Consider the following 23,520-nt stretch of genomic DNA (forward strand, 5'->3'; position numbering starts at 1 on the left):
ATGGTCAGCCCTTCATCTCACTTTAGCTAGAAGAATTAACATTGCTAAGATGAATATCCTTCCTAAGCTTCTCCTCTTTTTATTTCAAATCAATCCAATATAATCAATAAATATTTTTTTAAGAAATTAGATTCAACTATAACTTCATTTATTTGGAATTCAAAACATCCACATATTCAAAGAGCGACCCAACAAAGACCTAAGGCAGAAGGTGGCATGACTGTACCCAACTTTCAATTTTATTACTGGGCAGCAAATATGCAAGCTATTAAAACCTGGACATGAACACAAATAGATGAACATACACAGGCTTGGTCCGCAATAGAAATAAAATCCTGCAGTACTTCTTTACATTCCTTGCTTTGTACCCCAATAAATGCAAGTTATCGCCAATATACTAAAAATCCAATTATGCCTCACTCACTCAGAATATGGAACCAATGTAGGAAGCATTTTAAGATAAAGAAGCTTTTATCTGTGGCACCTCTAGACGGGAACCGCATTTTTCCACCCTCTCAAACATCCATGATGTCTGGAAAACATTTGGGATTAAATCACTTAGAGATCTGTACATAGACAAAATCATTGCATCCTACGAACAATTACATTCCAAATGTAACTTTCCGGCAACACATTTCTTTCACTACCTTCATATCAGAAACTTTGTTAAACAAAACCTGCCCAATTTTCCTCACCTCCCACCCACCTCTATGCCAGAAAAAATATTGAACAGTCTTGAGGACCCAGACAGCATTTCTGCAATATATAAAACCATTTTACAGTCCCTACCTTTCAAAGATCCAAGTGGACAGTGGGAAAAGGATCCCTCACTCAGTATCTCACAAAGGGAGTGGAAAGGAGCAATGCAGAGAATCCACTCGAGCCCCATATGCACAAAGCATACAATTATTCAACTCAAAATTATATATCTAGCACGTCTGTCTTGCTTAAAATTGTCCAAAATGTTTCCAGGGCAAGATCCAGCTTGTGAACGTTGCAATCAAGTTCCAGCCTCACTGGGCCACATTTTTTGGGCCTGCGCCAAATTAACATCATTCTGGACCAAAATCTTTAAATGCCTATCAGGCAGCATTGGTGTCAAAATCCCTCCTAACCCATTAACTAACAGCTGTGTTTGGGGTACTCCCAGATGGGCTTAAAGTAAAGAAAGACAGACAAACTGTAATTACCTTTGCTACACTATTGGCACGTACACTTATCTTGCTCAACTGGAAGAATCCTAACTCTCCTCATTTAAGTCAGTGGATATCTGATGTTATATACTATTTGAAACTGGAAAAAATCAAATTCGCAAGTAGAGGATCTATGCAGAACTTTTTCAAAACCTAGCAGGATCTAATGAATAAAATTTTAGAATAAGCCTTTAAAGCACAGAGGAAGGAGATTCTCTCCCTTTTTTATCCCATTTATCTTTATTCACTTATTAATTCATCTATTTACTTATTTTTACTAGCATTACGTTTTACTCTGCTGGCCTAGCTCTCTTTCTCTGAGGTGGGGGTTGATTTGTTTTCGATCCTATTTTTGTAAAAATTTATTTATTTGTATGGAATGTTGTGTGGTATCAAGAAAATAAAAAAGAATATACATACAGTATAAACAATACTGAATTTTGTATTTAGAAATGTGAAGATTCTCAAACCCTACAAGGAATAAACATTTTCCAGTGCCTGAATATAAAAATATGAAAGCACAACTAGTGATAACGATTTTGATACTTCAATATTTTTATGTTTATATGTCTCATAGCATTATTTACTGAAAAGTTGCCAGAGTAGTAATTTTCTTATAAAACTTGGAAGGTGCTGACGAAATAGCTCTATCTCATCTTTTCATCTACCAATCAACTGAGACATAGCAGAAAAACATGCCAAGAAGATGTTTTTTTTCCTATCTGCCAGCCTTTAATGTTTTTATTTGTTTGTTTTTGCAGGAAAGAAGGTGGAAAATTTGGCTTTGCAGAATCCTTACCTAACCAGAGAATAACGGCATTTAAAATCGAGGGAGCACCAGTTAATACATCAGAGGTCGAAGAGACAGTTGAAGAGATTATCCATAATACAGTATCACCAACTGAAGTGTATCCTAGTTTTTAAAAAATTCTGCTCTAGATGCTTATAGAATGCTTTAAAGAAATTTAAAATGATTGGTACAAATTAGATTTTTAATCATTTTAAAAAGCATGGATTTCAGGGTAAAGGAAAGAGCCAAGCAAGCTGTATATATGATTCAGTGTAATTATAGCTTGTGCCTGAGATGTTACCACACTGTGTTTAATTTAGGTAAATAGAATTAGAAGTTTTAGCTTCCAGTTTAAAAGATTAACTGTTACAAAGACCTGCAACTCCTATTGCTTTTTGCACAATGAGACAGCTTTCTTAATGTAAATCTAAAATGACTGCTTGGGCAAGATGCACTAAATATGTGAGCACCACTGGATTAGGAGTAGTTCTTTAACAAAACAGTGTACCATCACCCATATTGTGGGCTTCTGGAACAGCTCAGATCGGAGAAGGGGTGCTGAATACTTGGGAAGTTGAGGAGCCATGTGAAAGTGAAGAAGCAGATGACAAATCAATGGAAGAAGAAGTCGCAACAACACCAAGACATGAAAGGAAAGGTATGCATTCAAAATATATATTAGAAGTGTAAGGTTTGCATTAGGTTTGTAAATCCTGAAATACAAAAAAATAATAAAATCAAAGCACTAATAACCTTTTGGGACTTCACTTGTAACACAGCCCTGTTGTTTTTATCACTTCTTTCAACTACAAGATGCTTATTCTTTAGCTTCATACATTTTGTATTTTATACTATTTAATTTATTCACTTTGCTTAAATTGTTCCATGATTGTTGCACAATGTGGCAGACCAAGTTATTTAGAAACTAAACAAAACTGTGAGTCATAAATACAAGGAAGGTTCTCTTCACAGACATAGAGCAAAGCTCAAAATCAGGAATGTTCCATCCCAGAAATGAATAAGCATCAAGTAAAGCCCATATTAGTGCTGCCCTGGATTGGTGACTTCCTCAGACCTTTTCTCAATTCATAAGAACACATAGATTATTTACAAGGGTTATAAAATATTTTAACAAAAAGTAATCATTATAAGAGCTTAAAGTGTGATCATTTTTATTTCCATATATGAGGTGTATCTGTTGCTGTCCTATTAAATATTACACCACTAAATTTGTATGTTTGCTCAATGAATTCCATTTATATCGAGCGTTAAATAATATTGCCCAAGACCAGGCACATTTTTTCCACAACACCCCACCCCACATATCTTTACTAAGCATGAGACAAAACACTTAATGTATGTACAGTACATAATACAATACATATTGCAACACAGGCTCCATGATACAGTACATCCTCAGAAAAATGGGCAAAAATCATTTTCAAAAACAGTTTAGAAGATTCACTTAAAAATAATAAAACATGCAGAATAGTAATTAAAAATAAAAATGTATACATTCTTTACTGCCTTTGCTTTAGCATAAAAAGGAAGATGTTTTATTGAGTTTTGTGACTGCAACCTTCAGTGCAAACCTAAAAACTTCCCAATTTTGCTAATTATGCACACTTCTCTACATACTTTAGACGTTTCAAAACTCTGTCTTGTGGGCACCTACCCTTTTTAACTACTGTAAGTGCAAGAAACATTTAAAACACATTGTATATGTGAGTGACACATTTAATAGCATTCCAGAAACAAATGAGCTTTCTCAAAAAGACATACTATATGCACAAAAATAATATATTAGAAAGTCTGGAAAATTTATGGTAATAGCGTGCAACATGTGGCTTCAAAATTTGTATGTGCTTTTTTGATTCTCAGATGTTCTTGTTGCAGCAAAGGTGGTGCAAACTGCTTTCTGCAAAGCTGAACACTTTTAAAATAAAATATTTATTACAACTTTAGTACATAAGTAAAAAACTGGATGTGTATGCAATTTTTAAGGTTCATTCATACTATAGTCATTTTTTTTCTATTACTGATTTGTAAAGTTGAAAAACATAATTCAAAGTGCTGACTGAGTGGTGGCCTCCTTGCCTCACTAAGCCCTGGCTTTATATTACCCAGTTGATAATGTCTATAAAGATCAATATTATTGTGCAATGAATGTGACATTCTGTAAGTGTACTGTAAATCTAAATCACTTGAGACAAACCACAATTTTTATAATTAATTAAAGTTAACACTTAATCATCAGGTAGCAGTCTGGATGCACATTCTGTAGAGTAGTGTTACTTTAACTTTTTGAAACTGTACGGCCTAATACAAAAATTTTTTGACTCACAGAACCCATATGAAAATAAAAAAATAAAAGGAAATTACAAAACAGTTTTATGAAAAAATACTTTAATCAAGAAAATATTTATAAATGAATGCATATACAGTCTATATATGAAAAAAGAAGAAATAGCTGTTTCAGGCATGACATGTTAATGTAAATGAAAAGGATGTGCTGGCATCATATTACAGAAATCAGCAATATATGGTGTAAGGTTTGTTAAAGATAGCCTTTCTGTTATTTTGTTTTTGTTTGCAGTGACATTCGAAAATCTCCTTTCAAATTAGCATGTAGTAATAAACTGGAGTCAAATCTGAAATGCTTATCGACTTAAAAGTCCACATTTACTAAGAGTTTTACCTGTCAAAAAGAAAGTTAGTCTTCAATTTTTAGCATAACCTTTGAGGAAAATCATCCAGTATATTTTCTTCATTTGTTGATAGATCAGTCTTTACTTGTTCATTAAGATTACTTGGATATACTGTAGAATTCACAAAACAACCTTCTAATGACATTTTGTAAATGAATAATTGTGGTTAAGTTAATTAAGTTGGTAAAAAGTGAAATCTTCACTGCTCTTTTCTGCCTAATTGGTCAGTTAAGTTTTAAAGTTATCAAAGAAGTTTTTTTTTCTCTTTGGGCATTCTATTTTATTAGATATGTCAAATACTTTTTTTTATGTGAAGTGGTATGTTAAACTTTTTCTAAAGCTGTAGTATGTCTGCCAGGTAACATAACTTCATGTTCCCATCTTTGACAAACTGTACAAGGTCACATTTTGTGTGACAGGAATATAATTGTTTCTTCATCACAAAGTCTTTTTAAAGAACTGACCTTGTGAAAACCAGTAAAAACTTCCACATGAAATATAAAAAAGAAAGAAATCTAACTTGAGTCGTTTACTCGTTTTGGTATAGAAAAATAAATTGGATAGAACCAGTACACATACAACACTGCATGCATCAAATGACAGCGCTGTTTAGTAACTTTCATGACAGACCTCAGCTTTCTAGTTTGGATGAGCTCAGGTCAGTGTTGCATCAGATTCTGCCTGTTCGTTCATCGCTGTTAATTGTGCCAGTAGTCGTAGCCAACACAAGGTATTAATGACTGGTGACTCCTGGACCTACCGCTTGCCACAAGGCAGAACTTCAGCATTAACTACAATTTGCACACTTTGTTAAATAGAACTACACTATTAGGCAGTGGATGTTGTAAATTAAGATTTGTTTAGGTTTTAGTCATTCTAAACACTAAAATGAATTCATAATATACTTTGTTCTGCACAAAAAATATTCATTTTTAATCAGCATATGAGACTTACATGTAGAATTGCATTTAATGAACAGCAACTCTTATTTAACTTCAACTGTCATTGCTTGTAGAAACGTCTATGCCATATAAACACTATGTTGCAAATATTTTTGTCCCATCAGAGATTGCCCAGGTTGGCTATATACCTGTATTTTATGGGTGTTAAACCTTTAAAATGTGCAAAGAAATGCGACTAGCTTGGCTGAAAAGATGCCAAAGCATTGCAGCGGTTAAACCACTGCAGGACACATTGGCCTCATCTCTGCAGGCGGCAGTTGAAACTAAGTTGAGTCTGTAGCCATCTGAAATTTCATCATATTAGAAAGATGATATCCATTTGGGAAACACTAGTAAGACTGTGCTAAATGTGCATTAAACTGTTAGCAACAAAAATGATAGTTTCATGAAATTATCCCAATATTATAGAAAATAACAGAAACTGTTACAAACAGCCTGAAAAGTTTCATTAGGGAAGTTTTATTTCTCCTTAGTTTTAATCTGAAAATGACATGTTAATTCATGAACATTTCATTAAAAAACATTTTAAAGAGCAGTAGCTAAAGTGCCTGGTGTTGCCTGGGTATAAATAAATTGGGGGAAAAACTTTTCTTTTGGAAATTGAACATGGTTAAACACAATCCACAAGAAGACAAAAAGACGTGCTCAGGGACAAAAGCTGCAATCCTGCAAGACAACACCAAATTAATGGAGAAAAATAAAACTCTTTACCTACCTTCTGCTTTGGCGCATGTTGATTGTAATGTCCACGTCCCAGTACCCTCCTACTGCCTGATGGGATTTATAGTACGGCACTGTTTTGTGTGCTGACCCCATCCCATTAAAACCTCTCTTCCACGTACTCCATATACCGTTTATTTTAAGTTGGACCAAAGGAAAGGTACGTGCAAAATTTAATCTGAAGTAGCAAATGTTGAAACACTGAGAATATGATAATATTGCTTGGTTTTCATTTAAACAGAGACAGTCATCCTTTCTGATAGTGAAGAGGAAGAAGTCATCATATTAAATACAGACAAAACGGAGAAAAAAGTCCAGTAAGTATAACATTTGTGTTTTTTAGCATTATTTTCAGTGTACAAAATTATAATGCATATTTTTATATAATGCAAAATGATTCATTTTAATAGAAATGCTATTTCCAGTTTAGTTAAGAATCTGAAATTTGGCAGTGTGATACATTTAAGTCAGTAGGTATCCTCTAAGAAATATTTATTGGTCAAGAAACTCCCTAAAATAGAAAAACTAAATACCCTAAAATCTCAAAAATGCTTTGACAGATTTGATTGAAATTCAGAAACATTATAGAACAAAGAAAATGAACTGACGCCTGTTGTGATGTGAAATTTTGCATACAACTTGATAAATATTTTGTCTTTATTTGTAACTTAGGCAAAGCAATGTAATATTAGTGTTACATTAGTGAGAAGCATTCATGTTTAACCGCCCCACCCACCTCTCTAAAGGAATGGTGTCTTTGACTTGTATGTCAGGGTTGGTGGGGGTAGTGCCTTAAACAAGTTTGGTAAGTGTTTCTCTGCTAAAGTCTTTCTGTCAACCCCCACACAAAGCCAGGCTGCCTGACTGCCAAGCTTTAACTTAACACATGGTTTGGAGGGCAGGTGTGAAGATGTTCTATTCTACCCAAATTGGTCAGTAGTATGCCTGTTTGGAACTGGCTTATATCAGAAGCCTTTAAGTACCATCATGCCCTATTGGCTCTAGGGGTTGGACAGAAAACCTATAAATTTGCAACGATTGTATCCACTACATTTCACTAAGTTTTCAGTGAAAATTATACTGATGATTGCAGGTCAACCCCAAACTCTTTAGCCCCTTCCCACAGCACTGAAAGATGACTTAAAAAGCGATATTTACTAAACCACACAGAGAAAAGATGCAACAAAAAAATGTAATTAATACATTTTCTACAATCCCCTCAAATTCCCCCACTTCCAATATATACAGTAAACAAAAAGCATAAAATTATATATCCCAGAATATTCCCCACCGTCCATTCGATTTAGTCTTTCTTTTTTATTCGATTCTCCTATTTCCCCATAGATCAATTTCTTAGAAATGCCAATCCCAGAATAAAAGATTACAGTTCACACTGCTTCCAATCCCTTTCGCGATAAAGTTCACTTCCCTCAGCGTCTCCGGAATCTTGGAGGTGGCCACCCCAGACTGTGTTGAACTTATTGTTTTCGGGGAGCACCACCTTTCTCCTGGCCTCAAATGGGTCATGTCTTTTATTTTCTCCACCATAAAAACTCTTCGCAGCCCTATTTAAATAGTGCGTCCATTTCCATGGCACTCCCAGAAATCGCAATGACAGCCCCATACCTCCCAAAAGGTCCTCTCTATCCAACCCGCCTGTCTTATCTACCGTATTCTCAAATGACAATGGGATTTTACATAGAGAGTTATAAAAAGTGCCTACCAGAAACAACAATTTCATACTGTACTCACCATTTAATTTGACATCTTTGGGCTGCAGGAAGGGAGGAGGATGAGAATGAAATGGAAGGAGGTTATTGTTTCGAAAGGAGCCTCCTTTCCTTTGTAAAATTGTCGAGATGGCAGATTTCGACATGCTGTACATATTGGCGAGATCGGTCACGCGAACACCACTCTTATATTTTCACAATATTTTCCTTCTTCGTTTCGATTGTGATCGCTGTCTCTCAAGTTAATAATGAGTGTAGTCGAGCACTCAGTTCAAAGCTGGTCGTGTTGTGAACTGCTGTAATAATACACTCCAAAGCAAGCCAGTGCTGACTCAGCCTGATGACATCATCATGTGCCGCGCCAGCCCGCTAGCTAACATCCCTTAACAATCGTGTTTTTTACCTTCGTTACCTTCTCTTCCTTCCTTAGCAATTATGCGTCTTGCTTGCCATGGTCTTAGTGAATTATATATATATAGATAAATCACTGCACTGATTGAAATTATGTCCACAAAAGCATGTATCTGGGCTCCGACTGACGCTTATGAACGCTGTCGGCTGTTTGTTTACAATCACACAAGCGGATACACGTGACCGAATTCGGGTCATAACGCAAGATGTTGGTCATAAATCAAAACAAAAATTTTGGTCGTAAATCAAGTTGTTCGCATGTCAGGCCAGTCTTATATCACGGGTCGACTGTACAAATTTATGTGGCAATGCTACATAATTCCCCACCCCTAGCCTCTCTCAGAGGGGGTCCAAAGTAGGGCTTGAGGTTGACCATATTTACTGTCTCTATTTTCTTTTCTGGTTCTCTACCCTTTTGTATGTGGTAATTGTTGGGCCTGAGTTGTTTTATGATCAAAGCTGGTCCTGTCCACTTAGGCACAAGCTTAGAGGAATACTTTTGACTGGCATCAGAGATATGGTGAGCCCTAACCCGGACCAGATCACCTACTGAGTAGTGCACTTTACTACGGCCGGCATTGTAATACCTGGCGTGTCTGGCTGTTGCCCTCACCAATCTCATCTGAACATTCCTCCTAAGTTGATCCAGGGTGGTAAGTGTATTATATTGAGGATTGTCGGGTAAGGGAGCTATTGCTATTAAAACGATCGAGCAGGCCCATTACTTGTCGCCCTAAGGCTACCAAGGCAGGCGTCGCACCAGTAGCCTCATGGCTCGCCATATTAATGGAAAATCGCAGTTCCGGGATTCATTTGTCCCAGTCTTGATAGCGGTCTCCTACATAGGATGCCAACATGGTCTTTAATGTCTGATTTACTCTCTCTGTCAAATTAGTTTGAGGATGATAGGCCGTTGTCAGTTTCTGCTTTACACCCCATGCCATATGCAGTTTCTCCATTAACTCACTGGTGAACTGGGGACCTCTTTCTGACACAATATATTTTGGCACCCCCCCAGTGGGTATATATTTCATTTTTCAGGGTGGTGCAGATCTTCTGAGCTTTGACATCTGTTAGAGCAAACCGCTCCATCCACTTTGAAAAATAATCTACAGTATGACGACCATCAAGACTGTCTTCCTGGTGAAAGTACAAGGTAAAGGTCCCATCAGGTCAACTCCCGACATCTCTCCAGGCTCGGACACCATGGTTGACTAACTGTCCAGGTGGTTTACCAGGTGGAGTTTTCATCATCTGACATCTTTTCACATGGTCCCATATGTCCTTCCGCACAGAAGGCCACCATGCCACTTCCAACAGTTTCAGCAAGGTTTTCAATCTACCCAGGTGTCCGCCAAAAAGGTTGTTATCATAGTATAGGAGGAATACAGGGACATATTCTTGAGGGACCACAAGTTGGAGTTTATTCCCCCAAATCTCGTCGGCACAACTCGATATACCTTGTAATTCCGCAAAATAAATGCGACCCAACCCTTGTTTGCTAGAGTCCTTTCGATATTGTTGGCACATCTGACACATCTGTTGTGCTTTAGCTAAGTCTGGTAAGCTCAGGGACAAATGAGTCCACCGATTTTGAGACGTGGCAAGGCATATCATACCCGTTGACTCTGCAATCCGTGACAACGCATCGAGAACCACATTGCCATATCCTTTCCTGTAAAACAGCTTGAAGGTGAAACCCTGGAGACGCAGAACCCATCTTGTCAACTAGGAGGACATTTTGGGCTGATTGAATATCCAGATCAGGACATTGTGATCAGTATAGACCTCAAACTTAACTCCCTCCAAAAAATTACATCATTTCTCCACCACCCATACCACCACCAAACACTCTTTCTCAGAGGTAGAATAATTTATTTCAGCTCCACGCAGACTTCGTAACGCAAAAGCGATTACTCTCTCCAGTCCATCCTTCTGAGATAAAATAGCACCCAGGCCAAGGTTGCTGGCATCAGTCTGGACTTGGAAAGGTAGCGTGGGATGTGGTTGAGCTATGATAGTTGGAGATTGAAGCGCCGCCTTAATTCGATCAGCCGCCTCTTGGCATTCAGTGGTCCATTTCCAGGGCACATCCTTTTTTTTTTAGATGGTTAAGGGGGGCCGCTAAGTGAACAAGGTGTGGAATGAACTTGAGTTACCACCCTACCAATCCTAGGAACTGCTGCAAACCCTTGAGGTCCGGAGGCGTAGGGTAGTTCTGTATAGCACTGGTCTTTTCTGGGTCTACGTCAACTCCTTTTGCTGACACTATGTGGCACAAAAAAATGGAGGTGAGTTTGAGCAAGATAACATTTATTTACATTTAGAGTAAGCTGTGCCTGTTGGGGCCTCTGGAAAACAGTGTTCAAGTCCATCAGGTGCTGTTCTAGAGGGGAGTAAACCATAATATCATTGATATAAACAAAACAGAGTTTTCCTATTAATCCTCCCAGTACATGCTCCATAAGACGCTGGAAAGTGGCCCAAGCATTTTTCAGGCCAAAAGGCATGAACTGGAACAAACCTTCAGGGGTCGTAACTGCTATTTTGTGCTTGCTGTTTTGTACTTGCTGTCTTCTACCATTCGTACCTGCCAATATCCACTACGCATATACGAGATGCTGAAAATGGCAGCACCATGCAGTGATTCCAGTATGTCATGTACCTGAGGCATGGGATAAGCATCAAGGCGAGTTTTCGCATTCAGGCCTCTGAAGTCCACACAAAACCAGAAAGACGCATCAGTTTTTTTTTTTTGTTTTTTTTTTCTTTTTTTTCTAAGACCACCGGAGCGGCCCAAGATGATGCTGAAAACTCAATAATTCCGTCTACAAGCATCTTGTTGATGTACTCCTTTGTAATTTTCCTCTTCTGAGGAGAAACCCGGTATGTGCGGTGTCTGACCGGCACCTCATCTATAATGTGGATGTCATGAAACATGACAGAGGTATATCCCAGGCTTTCTGTCCATACCTTTGGCCATTGACCCAGCAAAGATCTTACCCCATCAGGTTGTTCCACAGTGCTTCCTGCCTCAGTGCCCTTGGGGTTCTTAATCTCCATTGCATAGAAACAAAAGTAAACCCCTTGAAGCTCTTCATGGGCCTTTGATAAAAAGGAATGCTCTCCACCCCCGAACACCACATATCTCTGAGGTTGAAAATATACAACCATATGGATAGCCGTGGCTGAATCTAGCCCCAAAAGGATTGGGATGGTCAGGTACATATCTTCCATTACATAGATCTCTGTCCTCCAGGTTGATGAATGTACAGTGCATCTGGAAAGTATTCACAGCACATCACTTTTTCCTCATTTTGTTATGTTACAGCCTTATTCCAAAATTGATTAAATTAATTTTTTTCCTCAGAATTCTACACACAACACCCCATAATGACAACGTGAAAAAAGTTTACTTGAGGTTTTTGCAAATTTATTAAAAATAAAAAAACTGTACATAAGAATTCACAGCCTTTGCTCAATACTTTGTCAATGCACCTTTGGCAGCAATTACAGCCTCAAGTCTTTTTGAATATGATGCCACAAGCTTGGCACACCTATCCTTGGCCAGTTTCGCTCATTCCTCTTTCCAGCACCTCTCAAGCTCCATCAGGTTGGATGGGAAGCGTCAGTGCACAGCCATTTTAAGATCTCTCCAGAGATGTTCAATTGGATTCAAGTCTGGGCTCTGGCTGGGCCACTCAAGGACATTCACAGAGTTGTCCTAAATCCACTCCTTTGATATCTTGGCTGTGTGCTTAGGGTCGTTGTCCTTCTGAAAGATGAACCGTCGCCAAGAGGTCAAGTGCGCTCTGGAGCAGGTTTTCATCCAGGATGTCTCTGTACATTGCTGCAGTCATCTTTCCCTTTATCCTGACTAGTTTCCGAGTACCTGCCACTGAAAAACATCCCCACAGTATGATGTTGCCGGCATGCCACCGCCATGCTTCACTGTAGGGATGGTATAGGCCTGGTGATGAGCGGTGCCTGGTTTCCTCCAAACATGACATCTGGTATTCACACCAAAGAGTTCAATCTTTGTCTCATCAGACCAGAGAAGTTTGTTTCTCATGGTCTGAGAGTCCTTCAAGTGCCTTTTGCCAAACTTCTGGCAGGCTGCCATGTGCCTTTTACTAAGGAGTGGCTTCCGTCTGGCCACTCTACCATACAGGCCTGTTTGTTGGATTGCTGCAGAGATGGTTGTCCTTCTGGAGGGCTCTCCTCTCTCCACAGAGGACCTCAGGAGCTCTGACAGAGTGACCCATCTGGTTCTTTGTCACCTCCCTGACTTAAGGCCCTTCTCCCCCGATCGCTCAGTTTAGATGGCCGGCCAGCTGTTGGAAGAGTCCTTGTGGTTTTGAACTCTTCCATTTACAGATGATGGAGGCCACTGTGCTCATTGGGACCTTCAAAGCAGCAGAAATTTTTCTGTACCCTTCCCCAGATTTGTGCCTTGAGACAATCCTGTCTCGGAGGTCTAAAGCCAATTCCTTTGACTTCATGCTTGGTTTGTGCTCTGACATGAATTGTCAACTGTGGGACCTTATATAGATAGGTGTGTGCCTTTCCAAATCATGTCCAATCAACTGAATTTACCACAGGTGGACTCCAATTAAGCTGCAGAAACATCTCAAGGGTGATCAGGGGAAACAGGGAAAAAGTAAACTTTTTTCACGTCATTATGAGGTGTTGTGTGTAGAATTCTGAGGATTAAAATGAATTTAATCCATTTTGGAATAAGGCTGTAAAATAACAAAATGTGGAAAAAGTGATGCGCTGTGAATACTTTCCAGATGCACTGTAACTGGAGCTCCCACTGAACTTTGCCTAACTTTGCCTTTCAAATTGAAATTGACATCCGAGGCCGACTGCGGCTTTTCATGGAATTGGGCCAATTTATTCCACCAGCTCTTCTGTATCAAGGAATATTGGCTTCCCCTATTCACCACAGCATCTAGTTTCCAACCCCTTACCTGTACGGGGACCACTAATATAGGGGTGTAAAAGAGGAGAAAACAGTCCAACATCTGCCTGGCCGCTTCTTATGTAAGCAAAGTTCCGGATTGATTGATTGGGCTGTTGTACCATGGATAGGAGTTTATTCTCCAGTTCTGTCTGGTAATCCTCTGGCAAAAATTCTTCAAGGAATGCTGTTTTAAAACTGCCCCAATAGCTAGTCGTCTGTTTACTAGCCTGCCACCAGCTCTTCGCGGATCCCTTTAGCGCTGCGTTAATCACCCCAACAGTTCCTCTTTACTCAGGGGAGTTACAGACAGAATATGCTTCAGCTTGTTCAAAAAAATTGGTGATGTCCTCTGTAGTATACGATTCGCCAAGCTTAGGAAACTCCGCTCGAATCACTGGAGTGGAGGGGGGCACAGAAGTAGTGTCGAATGCGCTTGAACAGTACTAAATGATCAAAAACTGTTTCATATTTCCCTACAGAGGTGCTCCTTCCACAGATGATCTCAAGCTCAGATGATCTCAAGATACATAGATCTCAACAAGCTCTGACGCTCCCTAGCATTTCTTCACTTAGCGAGGAAATCGGCTCTGACCTTGCCTTACAGGATAAAGTTCACTTCCCTCAGCGTCTCCGAAATCTTGGAGGTGGCCACCCCAGACTGCGTTGAACTTGTGGTGCTCCCCGAAAAACAATCTTTCTCCTGGCCTCAGATGGGTCGTGTTTTTTTTTTTCTCTACCATAAAAACTCGGGCCGTCTTTTCTTCCTTCTCTTCCTGCCTTTTTGTGCCCCTATTCAAATAGTGCGTCTGTTTCCGTGGCACTCCTGGAAATCACAATGACAGCCCAATACCTCCCAAAAGGTCCTTTCATTCCAGCCCGCCCATCTTATCTACCTATTCTCAAATGGCAACAGGATTTTACATAGAGAGGAAAAAAAAGAAACGATATAAGATTTATGTGGCAATGCTACAAATTTGCTCGCTCCCTCGCTCTCTCTTGCCAAACTGATGAATGACCATCTCACACCATGAACTGAAAAGGACAACACAATGAAGAGCACAGCTCGGCAGCCATATTGAGACAGGCATGTAGCCTGTTCTGAAGAAAGCTGACCACAAAACGATGCCTTAACTAGACACATTTTAAGTAACTAACAAGTATGTGTACCACCTGAAACTACACATCACCAATTATCAGGTTGCATGGTTGCCAATATTCAAATGTACTTTGCATATTGTTATTATTTATAAATATTATAAATAATACATTGTTTAAATTGTAACTTAACTCCTGCTTGTCTTTTACTACACCCAATTGCCTGAGGTTCTAAATGTAGAAGAGAAGGGGGGGGAGAAGTTATATGGTACAATACCTTAGAAACAGTGGTAAGCCTGTGAGATTTGAGGCATTCTGACCAAGTCTACATATTAATAATACAAAAGGGGAAAGTAGAGTAAAATATTGCTCTACCAAATCAAAATAACACCTATTTTATATTTCTTGCTATTTGTTGATGTTAATGCTGTAATGGGTGAGGTACTCTTAGGCAGCTCATTCTTGTTTGCTTGAGCTAGGATTGTGCCAAGAAATGGGGTGTGCAATTCATGCAAAAGAATGCCATAAGCAGAACGGCACCACTGACCAAGCAAGCTGTGGCTATAATTTTGCGAAGAGAAATGGAGCTGGCAAGTAAAACTAGGGCAGCTGCCCTGCACTGGAAAAAGAGACAAGGTGATGAGTTAGGCCTTCATCAGGGAGTTTAACATTTGGTAATCCAAAATTAAACTTTCTTCTCTAGTCGGGCACCTTTTTTTCCAATTACAACTATAGATGGTGCATTTATATAAACTGAGCCATTACTAGAGTACTGTAAGTGTATAATATGTCATGTTAACCCTATGAAAAAGTAACATTTTTGTGCAAGTTTTCCCAGGACCACTACTGATGAATCTCCAGTGTGTGTGATGTTAACACACCTCAAATCTCCTTTATTGTTGCGATTTTATAAATGTTATTGTTAACATTGTTAAATTTAGACAGCTATAACTGTAAATGATTGTTTCTTGAGGGTGACATACTTCCTTGATTTTAAGTACTTTTATTTTAACTCTGTTTGCTGTAGCCTTTTTTGATTTACACAATGATAAACTGATTACAGTAATCCCTCCTCGATCGCAGGGGTTGCGTTCCAGAACCCCCCGCGATAGATGAAAATCCGCGAAGTAGAAACCATATGTTTATATAGTTATTTTTATATATTTTAAGCCCTTATAATCTCTCCCACACTGTTAACATTATTAGAGCCCTCTAGATATGAAATAACATCCTTTAGTCAAAAGTTTAAACTGTGCTCCATGACTAGACAGAGATGACAGTTCTTTCTCACAATTAAAAGAATGCAAATATATCTTTTCTTCAAAGGAGTGTCTACATCAGGAGCAGAGAATTTAAGAGAGAGAGTGAGCGCTCGCAAAGTAAAGCAAACAATCAAAAAATCAATACGTGTGCTTTTAAGTTTGCCCAAAGCACTGCAATAAAGCAGCATTTTTTAGAGGAGCGTCAGTATCTTTTAAGCAAACAGCCTCTGTGCAAACAGCACCTCTGCTCACAGCCCCTCCGTCAGGCACAGAGAATGTCAGAGAGGGTGAGATAGAGGCAGAGACAAGCAAACAATCAAGCACCGTGCGGGAAGCACATCGTACATCATTGAGGAGTTTTAGTTAATATGTAATACGTGCTCCGATTAGGTAGCTTCTAAGCCATCCGCCAATAGCGTCCCTTGTATGAAATCAACTGGGCAAACAAACTGAGGAAGCATGTAACCTAAATTAAAAGACCCATTGTCCGCAGAAAGCGTGAACCAGCAAAAAATCCGTGATATATATTTAGATGTGCTTACATTTAAAATCCACGATAGAGTGAAGCCGCGAAAGTCGAAGCGCGATATAGCGAGGGATTACTGTAATGCTAAAAGCAATAGAAGAATTCATACTTTGTAATTTTTGATAGCAGCAGGAAGTAGGTATTAGGTAATTGTATTAAGCTCAATTTTTAAGGATCTGTGTGATTTGAGGCGAATTATTTCAACATTTGACTTAACGTTAGTAGTAGCAGTTATGAAATTAAGAAATACATACAGCATTTTATTTCTTACAGAAAACAAGCTTCCAATCTCCCTGAAGAAACTGCATCAGGATCAAGAAAAAAGAAAAAAAAGAAACAGAGTCAATTAGTCAAATGAATGTGAAATATGACATTACCTACCACTGAAATAATTTTGTTTCTATTTTTTGATACAAGAAATAATAGCTTTGTAACAAATTAATTGAATTAAGCTATATTGTAAAGGCAGATTCTGGCTGCATTAGTAATGACTAAGCATACCATTTTTGAGAAGCTTTTGTAAATTTGTCTATCTGCTCTCTGCTACACATTAAATTTTAAATCTAAAATATTTTAGCTTGTTTTGCAGCCTTAGATTATGATAGAAAATGTTTCAGGCCATGGTCAAGAAGTGGTAACTAGATGTCCTTGTAATTCAGCATGAGCTCCATCTGATATCCAGGCCACTCTGTAGATGTTGGTCTTTCCATCCTCATTGTCTCTTTTATGTTCAGGATGCTTCAGCATTGTTTCTTTTTAAAGAATAATTATTGTATTCATAATGCTCAATATATGCAGTTTAGCACAGAAGGCTGATACTGAACGGTGGCCAAGGGTGTCATCTGGTCATGGAAATGTTACGCATTTGTAGAATTGGCAACAGATAACAAGACGAGCCTCCAGTCAAACAAGAACATGAACGTTTGGAGGGGACAGGCCATTGAAACAACTGAAACACTCAAGGAATCACAGAAACAAGCAAGGAATGTTTGATAAGTTTGGGGAGAACATGCAACACACACACACACACACACACACACAGAAGGCACCCCAGCCCAAATTTGGGTCCTGGTCTCATGAAATATGATGATAAGCAAAACATTGAAAAGGAATTTCTGAGATGATGAAAAGTGATCTTATTGCACCCATTTAAGTCTGGTGCTCCATAATATAACATAATTTAAACAATTAATACATAATTTCACACATATAATAATATATATTTGTTGTGTTGAAACTGCGTCCTGTTCTGCTGTCTCTTTGATCACATCTCTTTCTACACAAAGTGAATAACATTTGAGAACACCATTTGAAGGCTGCTCGCTGCATGAGGGAGTCATAAATGTCACCAGCAAAAGAGTAATAATAATCAATATAAAAAAGCATAGACAGTACAAATGTATTTGCAGCCTGTCTAGTAATATATACATCTGGAGACAACCATGAATGAATTTTGCTGAAAAATGAGTGGGAATAATTAGACCGCTCACTGAGTGGCACATTTCTAAACCAATCCTACGTGTCATGAAAGGGGCGCTCAAAGTGAGGTTGGTGATTTTGAACTGTAGAGATCAGCGGTGTTCTTGTTAACCTGGTTTGACAGAGAACAAGCTTCTATTTACGATGAACCGTCCACCATTGAAAAGCCTCCTAAAAAAACCCGTTAGACATATAAACGTATATCACGTGTGCCAACATAATTTGTTGCATGGGGAAAACCTTTCTATAGCATCAGAGTTTACCTTGGCTTTCAAAGAGTGGCAAACATGAACGATCTTTTGTTGCATATGCTGCGTGTGCTACCTGTTCAACGTTATGAAAATAATTGTGTAGAAGTCGATGTAAGCTTGAAAGAATTGTCTGCAATACTTGTGAAAATATGAATGGGAAGATATATAATTTGAAAAAAATGTGTGTGTCACACTCAGTTATGAGAAGTGATGTTGACAGAGCTGATAATGAACAGCCACAGGAGATCCAGATTTAAATACACAAAATGCCCAAATCAACAAATCTGCAGAGATTGGGGGCGGATGTGTTACGATGAAGCCCAGAGGGAGGAGTCTTTTGCAGCGCAGGATTTCACTGCTATTCGATACACACTTTTTAAGGAGTTGTCCCCTGTCTGACCCCATAACACTAGCATGCACATTCTACAGTGGTGTGAAAAACTATTTGCCCCCTTCCTGATTTCTTATTCTTTTGCATGTTTGTCACACAAAATGTTTCTGATCATCAAACACATTTAACCATTAGTCAAATATAACACAAGTAAACACAAAATGCAGTTTTTAAATGATGATGGTTTTTATTATTTAGGGAGAAAAAAAATCCAAACCTACATGGCCCAGTGTGAAAAAGTAATTGCCCCCTGAACCACTGGTTGGGCCACCCTTAGCAGCAATAACTGCAATCAAGCGTTTGCGATAACTTGCAATGAGTCTTTTACAGCGCTCTGGAGGAATTTTGGCCCACTCATCTTTGTAGAATTGTTGTAATTCAGCTTTATGTGAGGGTTTTCTAGCATGAACCGCCTTTTTAAGGTCATGCCATAGCATCTCAATTGGATTCAGGTCAGGACTTTGACTGGGCCACTCCAAAGTCTTCATTTTGTTTTTCTTCAGCCATTCAGAGGTGGATTTGCTGGTGTGTTTTGGGTCATTGTCCTGTTGCAGCACCCAAGATCGCTTCAGCTTGAGTTGACGAACAGATGGCGGACATTCTCCTTCAGGATTTTTTGGTAGACAGTAGAATTCATGGTTCCATCTATCACAGCAAGCCTTCCAGGTCCTGAAGCAGCAAAACAACCCCAGACCATCACACTACCACCACCATATTTTACTGTTGGTATGATGTTCTTTTTCTGAAATGCTGTGTTCCTTTTACGCCAGATGTAACGTGACATTTGCCTTCCAAAAAGTTCAACTTTTGTCTCATCAGTCCACAAGGTATTTTCCCAAAAGTCTTGCCAATCATTGAGATGTTTCTTAGCAAAATTGAGACGAGCCCTAATGTTCTTTATGCTTAACAGTGGTTTGCATCTTGGAAATCTGCCATGCAGGCCGTTTTTGCCCAGTCTCTTTCTTATGGTGGAGTCGTGAACACTGACCTTAATTGAGGCAAGTGAGGCCTGCAGTTCTTTAGACGTTGTCCTGGGGTCTTTTGTGACCTCTCGGATGAGTCGTCTCTGCGCTCTTGGGGTAATTTTGGTCGGCCGGCCACTCCTGGGAAGGTTCACCACTGTTCCATGTTTTTGCCATTTGTGGATAATGGCTCTCACTGTGGTTCTCTGGAGTCCCAAGCTTTCGAAATGGCTTTATAACCTTTACCAGACTGATAGATCTCAATTCTGTTTTCATTTGTTCCTGAATTTCTTTGGATCTTGGCATGATGTCTAGCTTTTGAGGTGCTTTTGGTCTACTTCTCTGTGTCAGGCAGCTCCTATTGAAGTGATTTCTTGATTGAAACAGGTGTGGCAGTAATCAGTCCTGGGGTAGCTACGGAAATTGAACTCAGGTGTGATACACCACAGTTAGGTTATTTTTAACAAGGGAGCAATTACTTTTCACACAGGGCCATGTAGGTTTGGATTTTTTCTCCCTAAATAATAAAAACCATCATTTAAAAACTGCATTTTGTGTTTACTTGTGTTATATTTAACTAATGGTTAAATGTGTTTGATGATCAGAAACATTTTGTGTGACAAACATTCAAAAGAATAAGAAATCAGGAAGGGGCCAAATAGTTTTTCACACCACTGTATATGTATTTGAATCTTAATTTTTGACTAATTGCCAGCCCTACTACAGATGTTTGGTTTGTGTTGAAAATGTATCACCTTATTGACACCCCTCAAGCCACATTGTGGCCAACTGCCAAATCATCCCTTTTGGAAGGCTCTACTTTAGGCCAAGACACACCAAGTTTGGTTACTGACAACCTGCTCTTCTTAAGAAAAGAGTTGTTCAGCAAAATAGATGGAGGAGGAAGATATGGTGGAGATAGGAAAAGTAAGACTGTCTAGACATGAAGAAATGCAGTACTGCTGCCAGCACTCTTAGTAGGGTCACAGTGTGCAATGCAGAATCTCTGTTCATGTATCTACAATTTAAAAAATATATATTTTAATGGAGTGGCACTGCTCTCCAAAAACAAACCATGTCTGAAGTTTACATACGACTAGCTGGATGTTCTGTAATGCTTTTGGAATAATGTTTTATAGACTGATGAGACAAAAGATGAACTCACAATGCTACATTTCAAGGAAAACAACCAATGCTCATGAACACCAAACTCTCACCCCAGACATTAATTAAGCCTGGTGGGGAGAGCATCATGGGTTAGGGTTGGAGCTGCTTTGCTGTCTCCAAGCCAGGACGGCATGCTCTCGTAGAGAGAACACCATCAAATTTTACAAGAGAATGTCGGGGTGGCACTGTCACCTGACGTTTTAATCGAAGTCTGGTAATGCAGCATGACACTGAAGTCTATCAACAACGGATAGGCTTAACCAAATGAAAGTACATATATGTTCTGGAAATGCCACTGAAATGCTGCAGCCTGACTTGAAAGGGGCTGTTCTTGTAAAGAGTCTTAGAAATATGTATGAACTGAAAGAATTTTATAAGGAGGAACAGTCAGACACTCTTCCTTACTGTTGTGTAAGTCTGATTAGCAGCTACAAGAAACATTTTGTCAAGCCTAGTGGTGCTAAATACAACAATTCTGACATTTTCCTGTGAATGTTTCACAAATGTATTCTTTACACACAAGACGATGTCCAGTTGTGTGGTATTTAATTTAAGCAGATTGTGCCTGTCCATTATGGACTTGAGTGATGAGCAGACCACATTGTTAATATTCATTCAAAAATCTAGCTACAATTTTAAAAGGCTCCCAAATGTATAGCCTAGTCCTAAGGATTTTTTGCCTTGCACATTTTGTTTTTCTGAAGTTCAAGATTTTCCTCATTCAAGATTCTGTAAGTCATTTTGGATGTCTTCTTCAGTGTGAGGCACAGTGGTTAAGTTACTTGTAGAGCTGGCATATTATTTGCTGGATTGGTAGTTTCAAGATGGCCTTATGTGAAGGTGGATACATAAGAGGCCCCTTTGTTGGACTGGTGACTTGCCAAATTTTGCTTCTGCTTCACATCTAGTAATTGAAATGGACTGAGTAAGTTTGAGTACGCAACGTTTCATGGTGGTCTGCTAACCTTTTACAATGTTGCCAGTGATTAATTGTCCTCTTGTCTGTTCCTGACCTTGCCTCTTCATTTTGACCAATACTTTTTACCTTGATCTTGTAGCACACAATCAGTACGTTTGTGTGTTCTTACCATGCTCTATAATCATGGCAGTGTTTTGAGAGGCAGTAACCAGCGTAGGCGCCTAAATCCTTGGGGGAAATTACCATTCCCCTTTGGACCCTGCTACATAAATAATCCCTTTGAATTCTAAAAGTTAAGAAATGCAAGGTGTAATGGAGTTCTACAGTGCGGAAAGTATTCACAGCGCATCACTTTTTCCATGTTGTTATGTTACAGCCTTATTCCAAAATGGATTAAATTCATTTTTTTTCCTCAGAATTCTACATTCATAATGACAACATGAAAAAAGTTTACTTGATGTTTTTGCAAATTTATTAAAAATAAAAAAACTGAAGTCACATGTACATAAGTATTCACAGCCTTTTCTCAATACTTTGTTGATGCACCTTTGGCAGCAATTACAGCCTCTAGTCTTGTTGAATATGATGCCACAAGCTTCACACACCTATCCTTGGCCAGTTTCGCCCATTTCTCATTGCAGCACCTCTCAAGCTCCATCAGGTTGGATGGGAAGCGTTGGTGCACAGCCATTTTAAGATCTCTCCAGAGATGTTCAATCGGATTCAAGTCTGGGCCACTCAAGAACATTCACAGTTGTCCTGAAGCCACTCCTTTGATATCTCGGCTCTGTCCTCCTGAAAGATGAGCCGTCAACCCAATCTGAGGTGAAGAGCGCTCTGGAGCAGGTTTTCATCAAGGATGTCTCTACATTGCTGCAGTCATCTTTCCCTTTATCCTGACTAGTCTCCCAGTTCCTGCCACTGAAAAACAACCCCACAGCATGATGCTGCCACCACCATGCTTCACCATAGGGATGGTATTGGCCTGGTGATGAGCAGTGCCTAGTTTCCTCCAAACACAACGCCTGGCATGCATGCCAAAGAGATCAATCTTTGTCTCAGACCAGAGAATTTTCTCATGGTCCGAGAGTCCCTCAGGTGCCTTTTGGCAAACTCCAGGTGGGCTGCCATGTGCCTTTTACTAAGGAGTGGCTTCCGTCTGGCCACTCTACCATACAGGCCTGATTGGTGGATTGCTGCAGAGATGGTTGTCCTTCTGGAAGGTTCTCCTCTCTCCATGGAGGACCTCTGGAGCTCTGACAGAGTGACCATCGGGTTCTTGGTCACCTCCCTGACTAACACCTTTCTCCCCTAATCGCTCAGTTTAGATGGCTGGCCAGCTCTAGGAAGAGTCCTGATGGTTTCAAACTTCTTCCACTTATGGATGATGGAGGCCACTGCGCTCATTGGGACCTTCAAAAGCAGCAGAAATTTTTCTGTAACCTTCCCCAGATTTGTGCCATGAGACAATCCTGTGTGGGAGGTCTACAGACAATTCCTTTGACTTCATGCATGGTTTGTGCTCTGACATGAACTGTCAACTGTGGGACCTTATATAGACAGGTGTGTGAATTTACCACAGGTGGACTCCAATTAAGCTGCAGAAACATCTCAAGGATGATCAGGGGAAACAGGATGCACCTGAGCTCAATTTTGAGCTTCATGGCAAAAGCTATGAATACTTATGTACATGTACTTTCTCAATTTTTTTATTTTTTAATAAATTTGCAAAAACCAAGTTAACTTTTTTCATGTTGTCATTATGGGGTGTTGTGTAGAATTCTGAGGAAAAAAATGAATTTAATCCATTTTGGAATAAGGCTGTAACATAAAATGTGGAAAAAGTGATGCGCTGAGGAACAGAACGTCATCTGGTCACTCGGTCTTTGCTTGTTGCTAATGAGGACCTTTCCAAAGGGGAATCATGTTTGAACATAAATATGGATTGCTCATTTACAGTGATGTTACAATTTAGTATTGTAACCTGC

At 39.3% G+C, this 23,520-nt stretch overlaps 1 protein-coding gene across 1 annotated transcript in view; it reads left to right on the plus strand.

The window, feature by feature from the left end:
- exosc9 (exosome component 9) overlaps positions 1 to 16,934 on the plus strand; it is an 85,038-nt gene extending 68,104 nt beyond the window's left edge. Inside the window, exons 9-12 of the mRNA XM_039751146.1 lie at positions 1,955 to 2,101; positions 2,487 to 2,641; positions 6,615 to 6,690; positions 16,637 to 16,934. Coding sequence (XP_039607080.1) covers positions 1,955 to 2,101; positions 2,487 to 2,641; positions 6,615 to 6,690; positions 16,637 to 16,721 — 463 coding nt within the window. The 3' untranslated portion in view covers positions 16,722 to 16,934. The remainder of the gene's footprint in view (positions 1 to 1,954; positions 2,102 to 2,486; positions 2,642 to 6,614; positions 6,691 to 16,636) is intronic.
- The last annotated feature ends 6,586 nt before the right edge of the window (positions 16,935 to 23,520 follow it).

Source organism: Polypterus senegalus, chromosome 4 (assembly GCF_016835505.1).
Source record: "Polypterus senegalus isolate Bchr_013 chromosome 4, ASM1683550v1, whole genome shotgun sequence".
NCBI classification, from domain to species: Eukaryota; Metazoa; Chordata; class Cladistia; order Polypteriformes; family Polypteridae; genus Polypterus; species Polypterus senegalus.